We start from the raw sequence: 16951 nt of genomic DNA on the forward strand, positions 1-16951 counted from the left end.
AAAAAAAAAAAAAAAAAAAAAAAAAAAAAAAAAAAAAAAAAAAAAAACTAAAAATAAAAGAGAAACAGGAGTGATATATAAAGAAACATGTCAGCATAAGTTATAGATTAAACTATAAATTTTATTTTTTAATACTTTTAAATTTTTATTTTATATTGGAGTATAGTCGATTAACAGCTATACTCAGGTGTGTTAGTTTCAGGTGTACAGCAAAGTGATTCAGTTATACATATACACGTATCTATTCTTTTTCAAGTTCTTTTCCCATTTAGGTTATTACAGACTACTGAACAGTTGAACTATAAATTTTAGAGGTACATATCCAGGAAGATATCTATCTATCTATCTATGAAATCTTTTCTCATAACCAAAATTTGAGAAGAAATCTTCCTAAGAGCGTCAGGTGCATTTACTGATGGAACAGACAGTGTCTTCTACATATTTGACGATCAAATGAAAAGTGGTAGAATTCCTTTGTAGTATATTTAACAACTTGAAGTTTTAGTACCAGTTAGATGAAGGAAATTTGTAAGGATGTGAGAGTTATGTGGGGTGGGAGTACTCACACTTTGTGATGCCCTATTTTGTGCTAGGCAACATCCCATTCATTTTACTTGTAGGGTCTTACCAGTGCTCATAATAATACTAGGTAGTGAGATTAATGAATTGAACTTTAAACAGAAATGGAATAATATATGTATTTTTGGCCGCATGGCTTGCGGGATTTCCCCCACCAGAGATTGTCCCTGGGTCACCGCAGTAAAAGTGCCAAGCCCTAACCGCTGGACTGCCAGGGAATTCCCTTGAATAATACTTATAAAGAAACTTTTAGCTCTATTGAATGAAAAATATTGCTCAGTGTTCACCTGTCTTTATCTTAGGGAAAGCTTAGTATACACACATGCATGTACGTGTCTGCATGTGTACGTATAAGTTTACATGTAAACACACACACATAGATAAACACACACATACATACACATATGACCTTTCACAGACTATACAAACATCAACTGGCAGTGACAATGATGGCTAGGACCTCGTTGTCCTGATTTTGGTGAAGTCCAAGTCCTGGGTCCAGCGCTAGGCAGTTGTGTGTCTGTGTGTGGTGATGCCTGGGAGAGTCACACTGACCACCTTTCCCAACAGAAGAGACCCTTGCGGCGATTGGCCATGACAACAATCTCCTCCCTCCTCTTTTGCCCTCCCCCACCTGTTCTCACAGAGAGTACTTATCCCCGGCATCAGGCTTCCAGAGTCTGCAGTTCCGACTGTTAGAAAACAAGCTAGGGGTTCTTCAGAGCTTGAGGGTCCCTTACAACAGAAGACACTACCGTGATAACTTCAGGGGAGAAGACAACGAGCTACTACTGAAGTCCGAGCAGGAAAGGACCCTCCTGCAGCTGGTGGAGGTGTGTGTGCAAAGGCCACTGGGAACGCCTAGCTCAGCACACCTGGTTACTTGAGCTTCTGCGACACCCGGATTTTAAAATTCATATCAAAGTTGGGTCGTGTTCATTGTAAATAAGAGAAGAATGAATGTATAGAAATACTTTAGCTGGTAAATTCCACTAATTAAAATATTAAAAGCTCTCTTGAGAACTTCAGAGAGATTTATATAATCAATGATATGTTAATATTTAATAACCTCCTTATCTTATTATAACAATCCTTTTAAATATTCCTGCTAAGCAACATTGGATTAGCTGATTTTTAAATTGGGTGTGGTTATTTATTGAATGAGCTTTATTTCTTTAAAATATTCCATAATTGAGAAGTTCCACAAGTTGTGTTTCTTAATTAAACTAAGTCACTAAGATTCTATCCTTCAGAATTCTTTCCCTTCATATCTTACTTCTCTGTGGGTCTGTAAATGACCTTGAGGAATTATTAATTTGTTCTTGCATAAGTAAATTATTAAATAAGGATTGTATAGTCTTGAGTTCCTTGACAAAGTCTTTTCCTTTGCAAATTTAGTTTTTATTTTAGTGAATTTGCACAGATTCGGTTTTATTTCTGGATTAAAAATCCTGTGGCATCTTAAAATAATTGAGCAGTCAGTTGACTTCAAAGTTGCTAAGTGTACAATGTCCCTGCGTTTAGAAGAAATCATATCTTATACAGGTCATGATTCCTTCAGCTCCTAAGACATAAATTATTTTGAGAATAAACCAGAAGCCCTCATTAAAAGAATGTATAGATGTGTTCCTAGATTTATAGAAAAAAACTGGGATTTCTGTAATAATATATTTCTTAATAAAGAGTAAATATCTTTAATGTGATTTCTTTTAAGATTAGGAGAATAAAATATTGCTATTTTATAAATGAAGAAATTGAAGGGAAAGAGAAATATTTACCCACAAAAAAACTTAGGATATATGTTTCTCAAAACCATGAAAATTTTCTATTTCAAGTTCATAAATGTTTGTTACAAAGCATTTTACATATTTTAAATTTTACAATGTATTTACTTGAAAAATATTTATTTCAGGCATGGCTGGAAAGAACCCCAGGTTTAGAGCCACATGGATTTAACTTCTGGAGAAAGTTTGAAAACAACATTGTCAAAGGCCTGGAAGAAGAATTCACAAGAATTCAGGTATTTGTGAAGCCATAAGTAAACATAAGTTTGCTACAGGAGAAGTACTGGGAATTTCATTTTAACCATTTTCTATTAATCTTTCATTTTCCTCATATTCTTTTACAAATGCATCTGCTTGGAATATATGACGTGATTGATTTAATTTTACTGATGTGCAATGAAAATTAAATGAAGAAGTTGATTGTAAGCAAGACTTTGAATAGATGAGACTAATAGACCTTTCTCATTTATATTGAAAATATCATGTTATGACCAGTTCTAGACAGAAGTGGGCTCACAAAGGACCAGTGATCCAATACACTAAGCCATATAACTTTCCTTCACTCTGATATGTCTGCTGAGTTCTTCTTATTGGCTCTCAGACAATGTCAAGTTTCTCTCAGTTAAAAAAATATATATTGTAGATTCCTCAATTTCCCTCACGTTATGGGCCCCATATCCTTTCTTCATGACCAAATTTCTTGAAAGAGTTGTTTCAATTCTACACCTTGAGAGGCTGTGTCACGAGGTGTTTAAGGCAGGGACCTGATGCCACAGTCATGGGTCAAGTCCCCCCATCCCTGCTTGGTGACCCTGTGCCATTGAACCCCTCCTGCTACCTAACCTCTCTTTGCTTCACTCCCTTCATTGGCAAAATAGAAAATATGAGTATCTACCTCATAGGATTACTGTGAACATTACATGAGGTTCATATTCGCAGAGTATTTAGAACAGCAGTCAGCATGGTTATTTCTTTTTCTCCATCTAATTCTCGCCCCGGTTCAGTCTGCCTTCCTGCCCGTCATTCACAAATGGTCACTGGTACCTAAATCCAATGACCACTTTTATCTCCATTTTACTTCACTTCCTACTGGCTTTACTACTAATGACTACTTACACTTTCTTGAACATTTTCCCCCATGGTTTTGGTATTAACATTGTGTCTTCATCTAGTGTGCTGGCCCTTGTTTCTCTCTCTCCTTTTCACAAGGGCTCAGAGCCCTTGCATTCCGTCTCTGTCCTCTTCCACCAGTGAACTCGTTTATACCCACTGCTTCAGCATCTGCTAAGACACGAGTAATCCTCAACTGTTTAGCTTAGTTAACTCCTTAAATTTCTTTTTTTCTTGCTTTTTTAAAAAATATTTATTTGGCTGCTTCAGGTCTTAGTTGGGGGCGGGATCTTTTGTTGCAGGGTGGCGCCTCTTCCTTGAGGTGCACGGGCTTCTCTCTAGTTGTAGCTTGCGGGCTCCAAAGTGCATGGGCTCAGTCAGTAGTTGTGGTGCACGGGCTGTTGCCCCGTGGCATGTGGGATCTTAGTTCCCTGACCAGGAATCGAACCCACATACCCTGCATTGGAAGGCAAATTCTATTTTATTTTTTATCTTTTTTACTTTTTATTTTTTTAACATCTTTATTGGAGGATAATTGCTTTACATTGTTGTGTTACTTTCTGCTGTATAACAAAGTGAATCAGTTATATGTATACATATGTCCCCATATCCCCTCCCTCTTGCGTCTCCCTCCCACCCTCCCTATCAACCACTCTAGGTGGTCACAAAGCACCGAGCTGATCTCCCTGTGCTATGCAGTTGCTTCCCACTAGCTATCTATTTTACATTTGGTAGTGTATATATGTCCATGCCACTCTCTCATTTCGTCCCAGCTTACCCTTCCCCTTCCCTGTGTCTTCAAGTCCATTCTCTACGTCTGCCTCTTTATCCCTGTCCTGCCCCTAGGTTCCTCAGAACCATTTTTTTCATAGAGTCCATGTATATGGGTTAGCATTTGGTATTTCTTTTTCTCTTTGTGACTTATTTCACTCTGTATGACAGACTCTAGGTGCATCCACCTCACTACAAATAATTCAATTTCGTTTGTTTTTATGGCTGAGTAATATTCCATTGTACATATGTGCCACATCTTTATCCATTCATCTGTCAATGGACACTTGAGTTGCTTCCATATCCTGGCTATTGTAAATACAGCTGCAATAAACATTGTGGTACAAGACTCTTTTTGAATTATGGTTTTTTCAGGGTATATGCCCAGTAGTGGGATTGCTGGGACATATGGTAATTCTATTTTCAGCTTTATAAGGAACCTCCATACTATTCTCCATAGTGGCTGTATCAATTTACACTCCCACCAACAGTGCAAGAGGGTTCCCTTTTCTCCACACCCTCTCCAGCATTTATTGTTTGTAGTTTTTCGATGATGGCCATTTGACTGGTGTGAGGTTGATACCTCATTGTGGTTTTGATTTGCATTTCTCTAATGATTAGGGATGTTGAGCATCTTTTCATGTGTTTGTTGGCAATCCGTATATCTTCTTTGGAGAAATGTATATTTAGGTCTTCTGCTCATTTTTGGATTTTTTTTTTTATTTTTTTGATATTGAGCTGCATGAGCTGCTTGTATATTTTGGAGATTAATCCTTTGCCGATTGCTTCATTTGCAAATATTTTCTCCCATTCTGAGGGTTGTCTTTTCGTCTTGTTTATGGTTTCCTTTGCTGTGCAAAAGCTTTTAAGTTTCATTAGGTCTCATTTGTTTATTTTTGTTTTTATTTCCATTTCTCTAGGAGGTGGGTTAAAAAGGATCTTGCTGTGATTTATGTCATAGAGTGTTCTGCCTGTGTTTTCCTCTAAGAGTTTTAAAGTGTCTGGCTTTACATTTGGGTCTCTAATCCATTTGGAGTTTATTTTTGTGTATGGTGTTAGGGAGTGCTCTAATATCATTCTTTTACAGGTAGCTGTCCAGTTTTCCCAACACCACTTGTTGAAGAGGCTGTCTTTTCTCCATTGTATATTCTTGCCTCCTTTATCAAAGATAAAGTGACCATATGTACGTGGGTTTATCTCTGGGATTTCTATCCTGATCCATTGATCTATATTTTTGTTTTTGTGTCAGTATCATACTGTCTTGATGACTGTAGCTTTGTAGTATAGTCTGAAGTCTAGGAGCCTGATTCCTCCAGCTCGATTTTTCTTTCTCAAGATTGCTTTGGCTATTTGGGGTCTTGTGTGTTTCCATCCAAATTGTGAAAGTTTTTGTTATAGTTCTGTGAAAAATGCCATTGGTAGTTTGATAGGGATTGCATTGAATCTGTAGATTGCTTTGGGTAGTATAGTCATTTTCACAATGTTGATTCTTCCAATCCAAGAACATGGTATATCTCGCCATCTGTCGGTATCATCTTTAATTTCTTTCATCAGTGTCTTATAGTTTTCTGCAGACAGGTCTTTTGTCTCCTTAGGTAGGTTTATTCCTAGGTATTTTATTCTTTTTGTTGCAATAGTAAATGGGAGTATTTTCTTAATTTCTCTTTCAGATTTTTCATCATTAGTGTATAGGAATGCAAGAGATTTCTGTGCGTTAATTTTGTATCCTGCTACTTTACCAAATACATTGATTAGCTCTGGTAGTTTTCTGATAGCATCTTTAGGATTCTTTATGTATAGTATCATGTCACTGCGAACAGTGAAGAAGTTTTACTTCTTATTTCCCAATTTGGATTCCTTTTATTTCTTTTTCTTCTCTGATTGGTGTGGCTACAACTTCCAAAACTATGTTGAATAATAGGGGTGGGTGTGGGCAACCTTGTCTTGTTCCTGTTGTCAGTGGAAATGGTTTCAGTTTTTCACCATTGAGAATGATGTTGGCTGTGGGTTTCTCATATATAGTCTTCATTATGAGGAGGTAAGTTCCCTCTATGCCTGCTTTCTGGAGGGTTTTTATCATAAATTGGTGTTGAATTTTGTCAAAAGCTTTTTCTGCATCTATTGAGATGATCATATGGTTTTTCTCCTTCAATTTGTTAATATATATCACATGGATTAATTTGCATATATTGAAGAATCCTTGCATTCCTAGGATAAACCCCACTTGATCATGATGTATGATCCTTTTATGTGCTGTTGGATTTGTTTGCTAGTATTTTGTTGACGATTTTTGCATCTATGTTCATCAGTGATATTGACCTGTAGTTTTCTTTTTTGGGGACATCTTTGTCTTGTTTTGGTATCAGGTTGATGGTGGCCTTGTAGAATGAGTGTGGGAGTGTTCCTTCCTTTGCTATATTTTGGAAGAGTTTGAGAGGGATAGGTGTTAGCTCTTCTCTAAATATTTGATAGAATTTGCCTGTGAAGCCATCTGGTCCTGGACTTTTGTTTGTTGGGAGATTTTTAATCACAGTTTCAATTTCAGTGCTTGTGATTGGTCTGTTTATATTTTCTATTTGTTCCTGGTTCAGTTTCGGAAGGTTGTGGTTTTCTAAGAATTTGTCCATTTCTTCCAGAAATTGTCCATTTTATTGGCGTATACTTGCTTGTGTCTTTTCTGATGATCCTTTGTATTTTCTTCAGTGTCAGTTGTTACTTCTCCTTTTACATTTCTAATTCTATTGATTTGAGTCTTCTCCCTTTTTTTCTTGATGAGTCTGGCTAATGGTTTATCAATTTTGTTTATCTTCTCAAAGAACCAGCTTTTAGTTTTATTGATCTTTGCTATCATTTCCTTCATTTCTTTTTCATTTATTTCTGATCTGATCTTTATGATTTCTTTCCTTCTGCTACCTTTGGGTTTGTTTTGTTCTTCTTTCTCTAGTTGCTTTAGGATAAGGTTAGGTTGTTTACTTGAGATGTTTCTTGTTTCTTGAGGTAAGATTGTATTGCTATAACCTTGCCTCTTAGAACTACTTTTTTTTTCACACACACACACTGTATTTTATTTTTACAAGAGATAAATAAACTGACACCAAGCACTGTAAATGGATGACCACAACAAAATTAGAACTGCTTTTGCTGCATCCCATAGGTTTTGGGTCATTGTGTTTTCATTGTCATTTGTTTCTAGGTATTTTTTGATTTCCTCAGTGATCTCTTGGTTATTTAGTAGTGTATTGTTTAGCCTCCATGTGTTTGTATTTTTTTTCCTGTAATTGATATCTAATCTCATAGCATTGTGGTCGGAAAAGATACTTGATATGATTTCAATTTTCTTAAATTTACCAAGGCTTGATTTGTGACCCAAGATATGATCTATCCTGGAGAATGTTCCATGAGCACTTGAGAAGAAAGTGTATTCTGTTGTTTTTGGATGGAATGTCCTATAAATACCAATTAAGTCCAGGTTGTTTAACATGTCATTTAAAGCTTGTGTTTCCTTATTTATTTTCATTTTGGATGATCTGTCCATTGGTGAAAGTGGGGTGTTAAAGTCCCCTACTATGGTTGTGTTACTGTTGATTTCCCCTTTTATGGCTGTTAGCATTTGCCTTATGTGTTGAGGTGCTCCTATGTTGGGTGCATAAATATTTACAATTGTTCTATCTTCTTCTTGGATTGATCCCTTGATCATTATGTAGTGGCCTTCTTTGTCTCTTGTAATTGTCTTTATTTTAAAGTCTATTTTGTATGATATGAGAATTGCTACTCCAGCTTTCTTTTGATTTCCATTTGCATAGAATATCATTTTCCATCACCTCACTTTCAGTCTGTATGTGTCCCTATGTCTGAAGTGGGTTTCTTGTAGACAGCATATATATGGGTCTTGTTTCTGTATCCATTCAGCCAATCTATGTCTTTTGGTTGAAGCATTTAATCCATTTACATTTAAGATAATTATCAATATGTATTTTCCTATTACCATTTTCTTAATGGTTTGGGGTTTGTTTTTGTAGGTCTTTTCCTTCTCTTGTGTTTCCTGCCTAGAGAAATTCCTTTAGCATTTGTTGTAAAGCTGGTTTGGTGGTGCTGAATTCTCTTAGCTTTTGCTTGTCTGTAAAGGTTTTAATTTCTCCGTCAAATCTGAATGAGGGATCCTTGCTGGGTAGAGTAATCTTGGTTGTAGATTTTTCCCTTTCATCACTTTAAAGATGTCCTGCCGCACCCTTCTGGCTTGCAGAGTTTCTGTTGAAAGATCAGCTGTTAACATTACGGGGATTCCCTTGTATGTTATTTGTTGCTTTTCCCTGCTGCTTTTAATACTTTTTTTGTATTTAATTTTTGATAGTTTGATTAATATGTGTCTTGGCGTGTTTCTCCTTGGATTTATCCTGTATGGGACTCTCTGTGCTTCCTGGACTTGATTGACTATTTCCTTTCCCATATTAGGGAAGTTTTTAGCTATAATCTCTTCAGATATTTCCTCAGTCCCTTTCTTTTTCTCTTCTTCTTCTGGGACCCCTATAATTTGAATGTCTTGGTTCAAGGACAACTTCTGTGGGATGTTCTTACCCAACCTCTCTGCTACTATAAGTTATTATGGACAACACTGTTCCTTTACACCACTGCCTATGGTTGTAATTTAACTTAAGTTTTCAGTGTTTCAGTCCCACCAGATAGAGATCAAGGGACTCAATTTTGCTCATGATTTTTATCTCTATCACATTAGCCTTATTTACTGAATAAATCAATAATCAATTGGCTATAGTGTGCATACACATTCTTACCACACAGTGTGGTTGTTCTGATGAATTGAAGACAATTGGGGAAACGGATTTTTGCTCCAGCCCAAGTAATTGAGTTGTAAGTAGCACATGTGTTGTAAGCAGGAAAATAAGAATTTCCTTAAACAAATCAATAGATGTCAAATAAAAAAATATATAACAGTGGAAACTATCTATGGAATTGTATTTCTAGAATACTGCACTGAAGATAGAATTTCAGTAGAATTAGTAGTATCTCTGACTAGGAATTCTTAATTTTTCCTAAGTGGAATTACTTTACTGCCTGTATTAAATAATTGCTGTCTAAAATTAGACCATCATTGACCACTTGTAGTTACCTCCAGCTTTGCCCATCTGAGTCCAGTTTTCTTGATATTTATGAAGAGAGTATTTGGATTTAACAAATCATTTAAACTTAAACAAAAGTATAGAACCAGTGGTATGAGGAAGGTCCTGTCTCATAAGCCGTAATTTCCAAGCTGCAGTATTAGATGATATAGTACATATCCTAAGTACACCCTTTCTGCACCCAGCTAGTTTTTTCTCACAAGTAATGTTTTCTAAAATAAGGATCTCTTCTCTCTTGGGAATATTAATGCAGTATTTTCCCCAAAGGCCAAGGAAGAGTCAGAGGAAAAGGAGGAACAAAAGGCTGAATTTCAGAAGCAGAAAGAGGTGTTACTATCCTTATTTGATGAGAAACGCCATGAGCATCTCCTTAGTAAAGGTAGGCATTTCTATTCCGAGGATCCTTCCCCTGGAATGTAAGACCATGAGATCAAAAAGTCAAACCTTACTTGGGGGGAAGAAATGCACACTGATATTTCCACTCATAGGCACAAGGAATTTTTCATTTGTTGTGGAAGTTAAGTATTTTCTATACCAGGTTTCTCTTTTTTTTTAAGTGACTTAAAATATATTTAATAAACCTTATTTTATAATTCTATAATTTATTTGAAGTATTTCCAATAAGGTGTTCATAAATGATACAGGAACTTAGTATTTAGGAAAAGAAAAAAGGTCAAGTCCTTTTGTATGTGGCTGTTTATTGCTTGATTTCTAACCCTTCCTATTTAAAGGTTTTGAGAATTTAAAGTATGTGTATATATATATATATATATATATATATATATATATATATTTTAAATTTGTCTTTTAAAATCTAATATTAAAATAATGTTTTAAATGATAGTTTTCCAAATTCAAGCTAAGGGATTAAAATATTTAAACGAACATTCACATTCTTTTCTAAAGACATGTGACACAATTATTTAAGATGATGATTGCCAAGTGAACATGAGTGCCTTAAATTACCTATTAAATTAAAACTTGCTATGTGTCTTGCAGGAGAGAGACGGCTATCATACAAAGCGCTTCAAGGGGCCTTGATGATATACTTTTACAGGTAAAAGCAAATCAAAAGAGGAGAATTAAGGCATACAGCATGATTGTTTTAGTTATTTATTTTTGGTTTTCTTTGGCTGTGCTGCACGGCTTGTGGGATCTTAGTTCCCCGACCAGGGATGGAACCTGTACCCCTGGTAGTGAAAGCACTGAGTCCTAACCACTGGGCCGCCAGGGAATTCTCAAAAGAGGTGAATTAGAAGTAAAAATGGAGGAGTAGATACAGATAATAAATCCAGTATAAAGCTTATACATTGCAATCATAGTTTTAAAAAAATCATTTAGATTTGGTGGGGGGGGGAAGCTTAGAAAATAATCGTGAAGTTTCATGAGGTTTTTCTTTATTTTAAATAGTAAGAGTCCAATTTTATACCTGTGGTGGGTAAAAAAACATAAAAACACACACAAATTAATCAATACCCTTTTCATTGAATTCTGCAGAGTGTTATGTACATTAAGTGTCCTAAGGACACAAAGTTTAATCTGTCTCAGAAACTCAGCCATGAAATGGGTTCTGTCACTTAATGATGCTGTTATTCCTGTTTTGTAAAATGAAAAAGAATGAAGTGAAAACACCTTATAAACTGTTGTTCTGCTTGTTCAGCAATTTCAGGTCTGTCTCCACCATCCACGGTGTCTGGGGCATCCACGTCCTGTCCTCCTAGCCACGTGGGTGAACGGCCCATCTTTGTGTTTCATAGATTAAATGTGTCAGAGCAATAGATGGCACACTAGTAAAAAGCAAAATAAAAAATTAAAAAATCTGTGTTTACTGCATGTCTTACTTACTTGGGTTTATTTTTTAATCCTGTCCCATCTATTTTTCAGAATGGCAGCATAAAAAACCCTTCTGTTTTCCTCAAATGTTAGTAAGCATATGCTATTCAGGCTTATGTATCCTCGGCAGAAAATGCACTGAGAGAGCTGGGGGATTAGATGAAAAAGGAAACAAATATATCAGAGGGAGCTGTAACAAGCAGTCTTTGTTTTCACGTTTTAACATCTTTGCCTGGAAGAAGTTTCTGACTGTTATTGGCTAGAAAATCCGAGATGGTGTCCGTGTCTGCCTTTAATGAGAAGGGGTGTGAGGTGCGACTCTGGCGGGTCACTTCACGTCTATCGAGGAATGTTCTAGACTCTTACACACATGCTGCAACATGAGTGGTGTTAAGCCCTTTTATGAGATGAGGAAACTAAGCCTGGGAGAGAGATCAGAGCTGTCACAGCTCCTAAGAGGCAAAGGGGATGTTTGTTTCAGGCCCAACAAATGGTAGAATGTGTGTTCTTCCTGACACACTGGACTTGCCTGAACACTTTTTATTATTATTATTACAATTATTTACTATTATTATTATTATTCTTTTTCTGCCCCAGGGAAGAGCCCAGGTTCCAGGTCCCTTTCCAGCTGCTGACCTCCCTCATGGACATGGACTCGCTCATGACCAAGTGGAGATGTAAGTCCCCCGGGAGCCCCAAGGGCTGCTCCCTCCCTGGCACCCTCCCCTCCCCCATAGCTGTGGGTCGGGGTGGGGCTCCGTAAAAGCAGCCGAGCAGCGGCTCTCAGGGCCGACCCATCCAGGGCGCGGCAGGCGCAGTGCCCAGCGCTCACGGCTCCTCTGTGGGCCCAGGAAGACGCTGTGTTTGATAAACAGAAGAAACAAGCTGGCTTAGGGTCGAAGCAGATTTCGCTTGTAATAGCAATGCACTCCTCTTGGCGTCAGTACAACTTGAAAATATAATTTCAATAGTTCGAGTTCATGGAGGAAGGGCCCCATGAGGACACGAGTAGCGAGGGCTCATGTAAGTCGCAGGGCCTCCGCCCACGGCGTGCGAGGGCTGAGCGTGCGTAAGGATGGACGGACGCCCCGCGCAGCCTGGACCAGGCAGGGCGCCGGGCAACCGCCCGGCACCCTCATCTGCTCACACCTGAGCCTTCCACACGGCTGAGGGATAAGGGGAGGTGCTAATCGTTACCGACCCCCTGTCCTCGGCGCACGTGGAGCTAACGCGTGTGTCTGTCTAGACAACCATGTGTGCGTGGTGCACAGGATGCTGGGCAGCAAGGCGGGCACCGGCGGGTCCTCGGGGTACCAGTACCTGCGCTCCACAGTGAGGTAAGCCGGGCATCCCTCCTCATCTCGGGGACCCACCAGCGCCTTTTTCCCCACGGAGATGCGCCTTATCCAGGAAAAGTCACTTATACTCCCTCCTGTCTGGACTGCCGGCAACCCATGTATCCTTAGATTAAGGGACTCCTCCGCCTTCGGAGGTCACTGAAAACATCCTTAGTTCTGGAAATTCATCATTGCATCCTGGGATGCGAGGGGGCGGGTACCGATGTCTGCATGACCTGGGAGGGCAGGAACCAGGTAACCCAAGAAGCGTTTTCAACTTATTCTGGCTCAGGTCTGGGCTAGACTAAAATGGGTATCATTGATTCCGCCAAAGTCCTCCTGGCCAGATGAATGACACAGCTGAAAATAGGTTCTTGTTTGCCGAGATGACTCTCTTGTATAGGATAAAAACTACTCCCATGTGCTCCAGAGACTGCCTTTTTATATTGTTTACAAGGAAAGAAAGCAACATTTACTGAGCACTTCAAACATGCTAGGGAGATTTCTAGGACATTCATGTTCTTACTTTATTTAGTATTCACAGTATTATAGACAGATGGATATACAGATAGACAGACACATCTGAAAACTGGGAAACTTACAGAGCCCCGTGGGAAAGGAGAATCGAGAATAAATTAGATTTAGTCTCCAAAATTCTTTTTTTAAAATTTTATTGCAGTATAGTTGATTTCCAATGTTGTGTTAATTTCTGCTGTACAGCAAAGTGACTCCAAAATTCTTTATAATTCACTATTTTCATCCCTACTCTTACTACCTGATTAAGTTATAAAACACAGTGTTTCTATTTTCATCATTTGTAGAGATTTTCAGTTTCCCCGGGAGTAAACGCTAGGCTGAATGGGTCACAAAAGTTATTGGTTTGAATTTTCACAGTCATTACACATTTTCTCTTTTCCTGGGAGTAAATTCTGTAAGCAGCATGAAACTGTAAATGATTGTACGTAACGAGCACCGCCATCAGGGGTGGTGGGAACGGTGAACACAAACAGCCTTCCTGGTGTGTCATTTTCTCATTAAATCTTCACAAAGGCCTGGTTAGAGGAAGGGATTGTAGTTTTTATCTTACAGAGTTAGAAACCAAAACACTGAGCTTTAGACAACTTGCCCAGGGTCACATGAGTTGCAAATGAAAGAGCAAAATTTGAACCCAAATTTGACTTCAAAGACAAATGTTCTTCTGCTATAAAACTGCAAGTTAAAATAGTTGACTAACAAACACATGGCAATTTTAAATGTGAAAATCACTCTCATAGACATTTACTATAAATCTAAGATGGCATTTCAATTTATTAATGCACTCATGTCACTTATCCGGCAACAACTTAATGGGTGGGAAATATTTTCTGATGAACAACTAGGAATTCTGTGTGCTTTCAATTTATAATTTTGCATCCTGTCCTTTAAAAGTCAGAAACTAGGACACACCCTTATCTTTATGAAGGTAGCATGACAATAATAAAGCTCTAGGTTTTAATGTGGACCAGCCTGGTCCAGATCACTGAAACACGTAATATGGTTTTATGGGCATGAACCTTGGATGTGGAATAAAAATGAAGCAATCTGAATACTAATACTCTTTGATATACACAACATGGAACATATAATAATGAATACTAATTATTTACGGCAAAATATCATTATTGGAGAAATTTAAAAATCTCTCATGTCAATAAGTCTGAGACATCTGTATGTATGTGCTTCTCCAGCGACAGGTACAAGGTGTTTGTAGACTTATTTAATCTCTCAACGTATCTGGTTCCCCGACACTGGATACCGAAGATGAACCCAGTTGTCCATAAGTTCCTTTATACAGCTGAATATTGTGACAGCTCTTACTTCAGCAGTGATGAATCAGATTGAAATCATCTGCAAAAATTTATGAAGAACACTGATTTCTCAGTCTGTGGTCTTTATTGTCTATGAATTTTCATGACTATGCAGACTCCTAATGTAATATATGTTTATACATATATATAGCATATATAGAACTGTAGCACTGATTCAACCTAAAAATAATTTTATTACTGCATGTTTGTGATGATATCAGACTCAACAGTAAGAAATTCAGTTACATTGTAACATTGTACCTAGTGTTTTCCTATTAGAGACAATGTCCCTGTGTTTACCTTAATGTAACCATTTAATGTAATAATTTTCTCAGCTTCATACCTTATAAGCTTGTAAACTTCAGCTATTTCAAATATTTTATGCAATAAAATGTGTCATTCTGTACAAAGATGTGTTCAGTCAAAAAGTTTTGTAAATAGTAAATAAACTTTAGTCTTTTGACATATACTGTTTTGGAAACATTGTATTTGTTAGGACTCTTGGTGACCAAGGACAGAAATCTATCGGAAACTTACCTGCAGGGGGTTTATTGGGCAGTTTCTCCCGTAGTTCCCAGAAGTGAGAGAGGCTTGGGGAGCCTGGAGGCACCGGGATGGATCCAGCTCCTGGAGAACGCCATTCCCCAAATCTTGGAGGACCTCTGTCTCACCTCTTCTTCTCTGTCGGCGCTGGCCTCGCCCTGCCCTGTGGGCACCAGCTCCATCCTCAGGCTGTGTCCCTCTTCCTGCACCTCTGGACTCCCCCCAGCCCCAAGGCACGTGTCTGGCAGCCAGAGCCCACCCTAGCGCACCGCAGAATTGAGGTGGCGGGGAGTGTTCTTTCCAGAGGAAAGGAGAGGTGAACAGAGGAAGCAATGACCCGGTTCGTTTGGCATAAAATGGGTTAGATCGAGTTTAGATCACACAGGAGTTCCTTTCTTCTTTTTCTAGCTCAGTCTGTCAATACCTAGTGAAATTCCTGTTATGAGGGGAGTACAAAATATTATCAAAGAACTCTGGAATGCACAGCCACCTTGACCGAGGGTGCTCACCTACGGCAAGCAGTAGGTTCTTGATGGAAGTGAGCTATTCTTTGGTCTCAATTACAATTTTCTTATAAGGATCATATTGTCTAGTTTGTCTCTACACTATTTACATATACTTGCTTTTGCCTCCATGGCGTGTGTGTGTGTGTGTGTGTGTGTGTGTGTGTGTGTGTGTGTGCAGGGACAGGTACATGGTACCAGATGGTGGTTAAGCTGAAAAATCCAGAGACAAGTAGCGAGGCCATGACACTCCCTTTGAAATAAGTCAGCAAGTTTGAGATCAAATGCACCTATTAATTATCTTCTTTGGTCCAAACCACCAGTTTAATCCCCAGTTTCCTCTCTATGTATTGGGATAAAATACTTATAATCTTGGCTTTTTCTCAGGAAGTAATGAAGAAATATGTTACTGGATATTCCGTCCATCAAGATGCCTTGGAATCCTGGAATAAATGCTATTTGTCAAGGCACATTCTTTTAACAGACTAAATGAATGATCTGATTTAGTTATTTTTATCTCTGTTTCTTGGTGTGACTAGGTTATATAGGTGTAGTTTTTTTCAAATGATGTATCACTAATTCTTACGTAAATGTCGAAACCACTCATAAAGCCAGTTAGTACCCTTGCCCCATTTAAACTTGCTTCTAGTGCCTACGACCCACTTTCAATAATTCTTAAATGAATCATGAATCCCTGTAGGGCTAATTTAGTATCTACTCTGAGATCCCAGTGGAATCACATCCAGGAACATCTTGGTTATTTTCATTATGACTCCTAATTATTATGTGAAGATTTCATTGCTCTCCTCTCGGCCTCACGGGCGAACGTCCAGCAGCTGGTCAGCGCGGGAGCACAGCACACGCCCACGTGGAACAGCAGATGGTGAGGCTGAGAAGGCAGGAAGGGGCCTCTTTGGGAAAAGCTCATTTAGAAAAGTTGATATGTTATCTTTTAGGCACCGGGAGCCCCTGAATGGGCTAAACCAGAGGGATAACATGAAAATGGGGTCTTTTAGAAATGTAAACCCCAGGGACACAGAACAGATGCATTGTCAATCCGTCCATCACAAACACCCGGGGGGCTGACGAAACAGTTTCCAAGTCCTCAGGTGGCTCCTGGTCTGGGGGCCGTACTTGAGAAGCCCCAGACTGAGGGACGAGGAGTCTGGTGGGTCGACTCCTGAGCAGTGGGGGTCAGAGATGCTAAAGAACGTGCATCGAGTGAAGGATGGAGGAAGGAAATGGAGAGCAGGTGGGTGATTAGGTGCTGGTCCTCAGGTGTGGCAGACCTGATGGAACATCTAAGATTTCCCTCAATTTTACTGATTGGGTTATTACACGATGCTAATGCTGTTATCCGAAACAGAGACTCCAGGAGGTGTGGGCATTTGTTGTTTTTTAGGTTTTTCGTTCTGTTGTTTTGTTTTGTTGTTTTGAGGGGGGGAAGGAGATAGTTTGCAGACATGGAAGTTAAGATGTCTATGGAGAAAACCAAAAATTAAATATACG

General features: G+C 38.6%; 1 protein-coding gene across 1 annotated transcript in view; it reads left to right on the forward strand.

Annotated features, from left to right (window-relative positions):
* The window catches only part of TDO2 (tryptophan 2,3-dioxygenase), a 20485-nt gene extending 5679 nt beyond the window's left edge, over positions 1–14806 (forward strand). Inside the window, exons 6-12 of the mRNA XM_027117255.1 lie at positions 1226–1412; positions 2492–2599; positions 9647–9758; positions 10379–10436; positions 11810–11889; positions 12459–12549; positions 14277–14806. Coding sequence (XP_026973056.1) covers positions 1226–1412; positions 2492–2599; positions 9647–9758; positions 10379–10436; positions 11810–11889; positions 12459–12549; positions 14277–14430 — 790 coding nt within the window. The 3' untranslated portion in view covers positions 14431–14806. The remainder of the gene's footprint in view (positions 1–1225; positions 1413–2491; positions 2600–9646; positions 9759–10378; positions 10437–11809; positions 11890–12458; positions 12550–14276) is intronic.
* The last annotated feature ends 2145 nt before the right edge of the window (positions 14807–16951 follow it).

The sequence above is a fragment of the Aethalodelphis obliquidens genome, unplaced genomic scaffold (genome assembly GCF_003676395.1).
Source record: "Aethalodelphis obliquidens isolate GAN/ISIS:26980383/991018 unplaced genomic scaffold, ASM367639v1 scaffold17, whole genome shotgun sequence".
Classification (NCBI taxonomy): Eukaryota; Metazoa; Chordata; class Mammalia; order Artiodactyla; family Delphinidae; genus Aethalodelphis; species Aethalodelphis obliquidens.